General features: G+C 38.3%; 1 protein-coding gene across 1 annotated transcript; it reads right to left on the bottom strand.

The window, feature by feature from the left end:
• Window positions 1-5,286, bottom strand: LOC106166211 (uncharacterized). Its single transcript, XM_013544691.2, has 2 exons — window positions 4,805-5,286; window positions 1-2,599 (listed from the first exon to the last, which is right to left on the bottom strand). Exons 1-2 carry the CDS (start codon window positions 5,102-5,104, stop codon window positions 2,504-2,506), a joined length of 396 nt encoding a protein of 131 aa, XP_013400145.1. The 5' UTR covers window positions 5,105-5,286; the 3' UTR covers window positions 1-2,503.
• Between the last annotated feature and the right edge of the window lie 3,856 nt (window positions 5,287-9,142).

Raw genomic sequence — 9,142 nt, 5'->3', positions numbered from 1 at the left:
TTATTTAGAATACTTGTTTTATTTCATATAATACTATTATTTCATAAAAGATTAAAGAAATTGGAAGTACTTCGTCCCAACACTTGGAACCTGTAAGACCACAGTCACGCTACTGTGACGAGATAGGAACACCTTTTGCGACGGTTTAAAAAAAGTTTCTACATGACGCACTCCAATTTCTTTGTACTTTATTGCAATATCACACGTCTAAGAATCTAAGGACTTATTCCCAATAAAACCATCGTTCTAACATAGATAGATTAACAGATTAACATAGATAGATTAACAGATTAACACGTCTCTTGCTTCCCACCTAGGACGCAATGTTGCGTCCTACTTCCCACGTACTCCTATAATCACCAGATTTTCTGTATTCTACTCAACGTCAGGAGAGGCGTGTTCATATGTTAACCTGATTGCATTAACCTGACTGATCTAGGATGAAAGTTGTATTTGGAATGAGCCCTTAATTTCAAAAGAGCTCAAACAGATTTTCTAAGTGTAATAACACCGAGACAGTACGCCCTCTTCATATAGTAGGCTAATGTAGGCCATAAAACAAAACGCAAATACCACTAACAAGCATAGTATGTACAGCTACAAAATTATTACTTACACAATAAACTAAATGATTTCTAATAAAGAATAAACCTGGGACAAAGTTTTAGTTTCACAAAACGACTGATTTTCAGTACATTAGCTTAGTCTGCAAAAAGTACACGCCTCATGATAGTAATCTGAGAGAGATCCACATAGTACTTGACACGACAAAATGGACTATTGTCCCACCAGGAAGTAAAAACCACGGGCAAGACAATCATATTTTCTTCGGAAGGCTCATTTGAAGGGCTGAAAAATAGGGGAAGCGACTTTTTGTTTTTTTTGTGAAATGCAACAGAGTCGGGTAAGATCCATAGCTGTCTTTGCTAAGGCGGACTTTCGATTGAGGTCGTTTTGTGAAACGGGTCCCTTCTGCTTAATAGCTTACAGAGGTAAGCCTTATTGAGGTACTAGGTAATCAAATGCTGAAACACGTAAATGGCTATGAACCAGAACAGCCATCAATATGTAAAACAAACTTGCATTGTTTACTTGTGGTTATATACTCTGAAGAACAGCACCTCCATTTTGTTGGTTAATAAGGCACAAATATTTATAGCACTGATAACTCAAAATCTACAAGCAGATCGACTTAGGCCTATGTTGACTCATCAAGTTGAAATGACATGCCAAATGCAAGAGAGAAGGTTGTACTCAGCGGACTGTTCCGAAATGATTTTCCAGTTATGGCGACATCTTTACAAGCCAGGGGCATCTAGGGTATAATAACCTATAAAGGTGTGTATCTGCACACCTGCTACAGATGCCTTATAGTAATATAAAGTATTTACTTGCACCTGTAATTTACAGTGTTAATATAATCTGGACCCATAAATCGCCTTATGTTAAGAGGTGCGTAAAAAATTTGTTGGCACTCAGTTCTTGTACAATTAGTCTTACATTTGGTATACAGCTCCAACCGACATAAAATACTATTATCACAACTCCAAGTATGCTATAAAATTAACTGCAAAAATACGCAGTAGTTTGGCTGGTTTTTAGACTTCAATAGAAGCCTATGGCCATCTTTAGCCAATGATAGACTAAATGATAGCGCTTTGGTAAAAAGACTGAATAAATAGTCAAAACTGTGTTAGGAATACTGAAGCTCGTGCCTGAAACCGCAATTGGAAGTTTAATGAACGCGATTTTCAGGCTAAAAATGTATGTCTGCAAATAGACGTGAAAAACCAAATCCCAGAATCCAGAAATTTATAGAAAACTGTCAAAAACTCATACCCCAATTATCAGGTCAATGGCTATTTCAAGCCATTAGCTCTTAAGTTTAAAGCTGCATCATCTGCATCATCATAATAGTGGATCTGGAGTCATATCTCTTAATCTTTCACACATGACAAACTTGTAGTGATGACGTTGCTGCAATGTCAAGCCTGGTTTTGACGGTCACGAAATGTGTGAAAACCATTGCCTTCTGTCTTTGGGAAAAGGGAATGCAAAGCTTGAGTTTTATATTTTATGGCACTGTTAAACACTGGCTGTTAGGCGTTTTGCACTGGTTGCACACGACACAGTTTGAATGACTCCAAAATATTCTCAAAAGCAACACTGTTATTTGGCCATCTTCCTGGAACGGTCCCCATTAACTTTAGAGATAAAACAATCAGCACAGTAAACTTTGCTTATCTCCCATTCTTGTTAAAAGTAGCGTCAAGAGATAATCGCCACATCTCTTCAGTTTCAAGGTCCCAACTTGCATAATAAACAAAGCACTTCATTTAATAACATATTCCAAAAGTGTTGCGCCTCAAGTTTTCGCTTACACGTGCACTCTTTCTGTCCAATCAGGGGATTTTTGCGCAAGCGCCTTCCGTTTATATCCGGTGCCCGCTGCTGCAAGTACAGTCTGGTAAACAAGTGTGTCATGACGCATGATGCTGGTCAGTTACATTGGGATGAAGCTAGAATAGGCCGGGGTCATCTCAGGATCCTCCGAGAGGCTGAAAGCACGGCGCAGTCTCCTGCTTAAACTACCTTTTCGCTGCAAAAATTAAATAGCAAACTAAAATTTCACAAAGAAATCTCACACAATTCACAAATGGAATCCAAATGGTGTACCTGTTACCAATCAAGCTATGTTATGTTACTAGGCAGTTATCGAGGGCCGATTTTCAATATTCGTTGAAATTATATATATATATATATATATATATATATATATATATATATATATATATATATATATATATATACACAGTGTATATAGGAACTTTAATAATTTTTGGCGTCACTGTTACTGACTGTAGTAAATTCTTCCCTCTACTTTTTGTGTTGATTGTGTTGTTCTATAAATCTTTTTATTAGAATTTGAGGTGGGGAATGTAAAGTAGCACTCGCATTTTTTAAAGAAATATACACACGATATATATCCGATATCGTTTTAGAAAATGTTATAGTTTGTCATACGAATGTGGTCTAAGGAATTGGGGTTCCGTGTAATAATAAACATGCCATATATACTTAAGCAAGCCGGTAGAAACAGTAGAGCAAAACAGCTCAAAAACTATTCTGTAATCAGATCAACTCGTTCAACACCTTTCCACCATCCGCCCGACACATACTTTCGAATACGCAGCATGAAAGACTGAATCTCATCAGGGTCTGCTCTGTATGATCAAAGCACATTACATCGTTCAAAGAATTACAAGTATAAATGTAGAGTCTAGTCGGAAATCTTGAATAGATGCCAGCAATTTATACGATTGTGTTTGTTATGCATTGCTTTTAAGAGTTTTTTTTATTCTAATAGCAACTGATGTTCTAAGCATGTAGCAGTTGTAACTGCCTGGAGGAGAATTTCGCACCTGGTTGTAAATAAGGAGAATCTATTACTGTCGCAGTCAGTAACATTATCTTATACCAGTATAAACCGCAAAGGATAAATGTTTTCCAAGTCAAGTCTTTCCACTCGATGAGCAGCTTTCACTTCAAATTAATTTTATGTCTACAAACACTCATACAACACCAGGGGCAAAGACCAGAACCTAAGTGTACACGTTTTATCTGTTAGCGACCTTGTTGTTTTCTGGATTCGTGGCCAAAAGTTCAAACAAGGTCAGGGTCATAGTAAACACGAGGTTTGCTTTGCAACAGCTGCCACCCTGATATTGATTGACCTATTTAGAGAGCACAATGTTTCCAGAGATATCTAATACTTAACATTTCTAGTGGCCCACCTTAGCGTTTGCTACGGATATAGCTTCTGTTTTTGTGGTTTACCAACACATGGTCACCGAGTTTCGGACTGGCATTTTCTACTCTAAGTTTTCTTTTTTTTTTAAATTCAATAGCCTAGCCCACTTCTCAAACATTTCAGTGGTCCAAAGGTGGGGTATACATTTCACAACAACTTGACATACCAGTAAAAGCATTATTGCAACAGGACAATGTCCCAAAAAATGCCCAGGGAAATATTCAATTATTTTCTGGTAAATGGTTTCACTGCCAAGATAATCTTTACCACAGCTGTAAACGATGCAGATCGACGTAACCTATATGCACATAACCATAATATTGGATTGAAAGACCTTTTGTACACTTATATGGAATTCTGCGGCTGGTCCACTACAGCCTGGGCTCCCAGTTTAATACACGGTAGTTGTTCGTTTTCCAAGATTGTCTTAATCTAAGCACATGAACGCAAAAACCTGAACCTACTCGAAAGCGTACGAGTTTAATCAGTTGGCAACCTTGTTGTTTTGTGAACTTTATTGTTTCTGGTTCTGTGGCCAAAAGTTCAGTCAGGGTCAGGGTCATGGTAAACAGTGGAGGTTTGCTTTGCAACAGTTCAGAATTCTCTATGGGTCAATCTCTGTGGAATCTCCATGCATTTAACTTTGATGGAAAGAAAAATAACTGAAATTCCCTTAAAATTGATATATATGTATTATATCAACAGTTATGTAGACAGTATGCAGACAATTAACTGTTGAAAAATATAATTAGACCCTGGTCTACTGCCCGCGCTGCGGTCTACGTGCAATTTGTGTTCTAAAGATAACGCTCGGCGCTGTACAAGGAAAGGTCATTTCTCTTGAACTCAGGGTTGCTTGAACCAATTCCCAGACGCATATTATGTAGATTTAGGGGGCTGAACATTAAAAAACAGTTGAATGATCTGGCTTATTTGCACCCATCATCCCCCCCCCTCCCGACCACCACCACCACCAACTCGCACCATACCCACCTTCCTCATCCCTTTACTGTCAATACTGACAGTCGACATTGTCGAACACTCGGATTGTGTTCGTTTCCTGAATGCCTTGGCCATTTCTTTGCGTTCCTCAAGCGTGGGGCAGGAGTGCACAAAATCTAAATCCTCGTTGCTACCTGTCGAGCCAGCGTAGGTCACTTTTTTGTTCTGCTTCTTCTTCCCAGTCGTAGGAGATAGTTCTGCCGAGGCCTCCTTAGCCTTTGCCTTTAGTAAGTGCTCGTTCTCGGCATGTTTGGTCTCACTCTCTGTCTTAGATCCCCCAGCTACTTCCATGATCCGATGATTGCCTTGGCCGTGCTCGCTGCCTCCCGCAACATATATTTCTCTCCTCTCAACCTGATCAACCAGGTCACAGCCCAAGATTTTATGCAGAGACTGCACGTACGGGTTATTTTGTCAACAATGCCTATTCCGCAACTGAGCCTCGTTTTCGGCGATACATAAACAAAAATGGTAATTGTTTTGACTGATTTCGTAGCGTAAGTGTCTTTTAAACGTTTGGATACTTTTCCACTTTTAAATCCACTCAAGTTAAGTGCACAGCAGGTAAACAAATGAAGTATCTTCTGCTCTGGCCATATGTTTTTTTAAATAATGAAATATCTGGCTGGTTGGCGTTTTCGTTTTTGACTAAAGTTAGTCGAGTTCGACAGTACGCTAACGTTAACAGTGTCAGTGCGGTCACCTGCAGTTTTACATTACTATTGACATTCCATTTTTCTTTTCGTCTGCTGAATAATGTGACTTTTTCTACAATCAAGGAGCAATTAAGGTCGTGGCAAGCATAAACCAAAACTTATGTACAGGGTACGTTTTTGGAACGTAGCGACATAGGGCAATAGGGTCTGAGCTTAAAGATTGCTTTACAGCTAAAATTTATTGTACTTAATTAACAAGCACTTTTTTGTTTTGAACGAGAATAGATTCGATAATATGGATATTGTAAATCACGCTAGGGTGAGTTAAATACTAGCTCAACTAAGAATTTTTTTTGTAAAATTTATTCAAATTGTAAATGTGTATAAATATTAAATCGTAAGCGAATTTGAGCATTGCACAAAAAATTAAAGGAATGTTTTTTTAAAAGTGCAAGGTATTGATAGCCTTTTTTTGTGTGAAACATATCTTTATTCTTTGCTTGAATCAAATTGCATAATGAACGGGAAACTCTATAAAAAAAAACATACGCTCGTTACACAGTAAACAGGCACATTGAGACAAAAAAAGGCCAATATAATAGACAAGATAATAAAAAAACAATCAATCTACTAGAGGCAAAAGGCCATAATCACTATAAGTAATTCCGTTTAAAATTAAAAAAAAAAAAAAAAAAAAACAAAGTCGAAATATCAAACCATCGTTCAATATATTATAACATTTACATTGAGACACTATTAATGTTTCTCCCTGAGATAAAGCTGCATAAAACTGTGCAAATATAATCTTTTAATACTGCCCCGATTTTTCGCACAGTGTTCTTTTTGCAGGGTTGAGATCCAGCGCTCTCAGCACCGTCTCTGTCAGAGTCACCTTTAGTGGGAAGAGCGTATCTTACACACGTGCGCCAGGGCTTGTCGGAGCGCAGGTGCTCCAGTGTCATTTTGTACCATAACAGGTGATTCCAGAAAACGACACTTTTTCACATCATTAATAAAAGAATTCTTTTTTTCTCTCTTTCTTCCTCTCTGAAGTATTGAATTGCATGAGGCGGGCTCTGAAAACACTTGGCAGTGGCCCGACTCTCGCCTCTCTCCCTCGTGCAGACCCTCCCATACCTCACATAGGAATGTAAGTTGCATAAGCGGCTGTCAGTTTCGGGTCGGCAGGAAGGCTGATTGAGTTGGCAATTTTACTTGCTGTTTTCTTTACCTGAAATTACATATGTCGCTATCAATCATGTTATCAATGTAAAACTAACTGATACCACCAAAACTATTATTGAATATTGTTGTTGATCCATAGCCTAGAACTCGTGACAACTGTCAAACTGTCAGTTTGGCTAGGCTACTTGGAACGTAGCCAACTGCGCAGTTGGTTGCCGTATATAGACCAAGGACGGATTCTACAAACTATGTATCATCGAGTCAGTTAGGAATAAAAGCCTATAATAGTTGTAGACTATAAAACAGCGCACTAAAATAGACCTTCCACCCTAGCAAAACCATTCGGTCTATTGCTACAAGTGTCAGCTTTTGCGGTATTTGGCCTTTAAGGGGTTATGAATAATATTATAAAAACCGTCAACTATATATCAAACGGTGTAATTTGCAGAATATCAATGTAAAAATGGAGTATCTACGGTGTACCTAGAACCTCGTAACTACTGGTATTCGTTTGATCAGAAATCCTCATAAAAAACTACAGATAAACACGGCAGCCTCCGGAATGTGCTGCACAATGATCTACTACGTATGGGTGCGCTAGCGTCATCTCAATACCTGGTGTAGTTCCTATGACCCCATTTATACTACCTGGATATATTTCATATGGAATGTTATATGTCCTCTTACCCTTTTCATCAGCTGTTCTTTCTTGGTCTGTGGGGCCTCTGGCACCTTTGGTTTCTGTTTAATCTTCTTTTTGCCCTGCATGTTAACTTATCTTTCTCTTGCTTTTGCTGTTATCTAAACGATGTCTCTTCAGTGGTTCTTCTAATTCGTATAAGTCTTTTTTGTTCGCAATAGATGTGCATCCTTTTTATACTTTTCTGTTGATGTAAACAAAGGCATGTGACTTCGTCTCGTGACCTATATCAGGAATTTGGAAGGTGTGTACCAGATCAAGCTCTCTGATTGGCTGAATCAGGTGCCACGGCCCACCTCTTTCCGACCGCAGCACAACAAACTGAATGACTGGGCTGAAATGCGTACTCAATGTCCCAGTATTCGTTTCACAATTACTGCGATATTGATTTTAGCCTTCATAGAATGTCTATCGGTGTATTATTACAGACCAAACTTATTGGCATGGAAATAGGGATGCTTGGAAAAATACTGATTTACCTGCTGATTTACCTGCTATTTGCTCCAATAGACGAAAACTGAATATGGTTATGATAGGTACATGTACTGGTACATGAAGAACTAGTTTTGATATTCCCTCCATTTGTCCTGCCCCCCCCCCCCCCCAACACACACACGCACATGTACACTCACATTCACACTTCGTTGCTACTTTTATCCTTTGCTACACTCATTCTGTTAACCTTTTTTTTTTTGCATTTCTTATGATTTCTAGCTGTAACGAATATCAATCTGTGCTAAAAGCACACAAACCAAATTAAAACTTGCCATTATTTGGAGGTTATGACTGATGCAATACCATGCAGATCAAGTGGTTAATATTCATAATGAATAACATACTGTTATGTTTATTGCCATAATATAAGGCTCCTGTGAAGTAATTGTTTCGATATTTTAAAAGATTTGAAAGGACGTAGGGAGTAGGTGTGAGATAATACCACATTTGTTGTCAGAATATAACAAAAACAATGGTTAAATGTTCTAGACTTATTCAGTGTGATGATACATAAAAATAGATAAAATATATACATAAAATATAAACATAATCATGATTGCTGTCGTTTTTGTCTGACTAAAAAATTAGTCATCATTTAAGGCATACCTGTGGAATAGTTCACTTCATTTAACACGGTTTCCAAGAACAGAGGACAATTGATGGACCAATCATATAAATGGAATGAAGAATGAACGGAAGGGAGACACGATTGGTGCGAGAAGGAGAACAAAGATGGTTGGAAGAGGTGCAGTTTCTGATTTAAATTACGTGCGTCCAACCAGGGAATTATATCGGATATAATTCCCTGGTCCAACTTCGTTTGTTAGAAATCCGGACATTTCACCCAGAACTTTCCCTCTATCAATACGCACTGCTTTGCCCCCATTCGAACCTAACCACCTAATGGGAACAAAAGCCAGTGAAAAAATGTTAACAAATGCACTTTGCTGCACGTTTCTATATAGGCTGGCATCAAGCAATTATGAAACGATTTTCAAAGAGCAAGTAATAGCAAAAGGTTGCATTCATACTGACAGGCGCGGTGCAATATAAATAATGGCTGTGAGTCAAGGAGACGACGAGGACGTGGACTTTGCCCCAGTCATCTTCGTTCGGTCCCAGTTATTGGTCCTTGTTATTTATGTTTACCTGTTTGTTTACATCTTTTTATGTGCGTGCTTTTTGACACGCCTTAACTAGTTTACAAAGCTTTCTTTGCCATGACGACGTAAATGACTTTTTACAAAGTCCAAGGTAAACATATTTTCTACGTGTGACATTGAGCGTACATAT

The sequence above is a fragment of the Lingula anatina genome, chromosome 3, assembly GCF_051362555.1.
Source record: "Lingula anatina isolate TDL-2025a chromosome 3, LinAna3.0, whole genome shotgun sequence".
In the NCBI taxonomy this organism is placed as follows: Eukaryota; Metazoa; Brachiopoda; class Lingulata; order Lingulida; family Lingulidae; genus Lingula; species Lingula anatina.
This window is presented reverse-complemented; position numbering and strand designations above follow the sequence as displayed.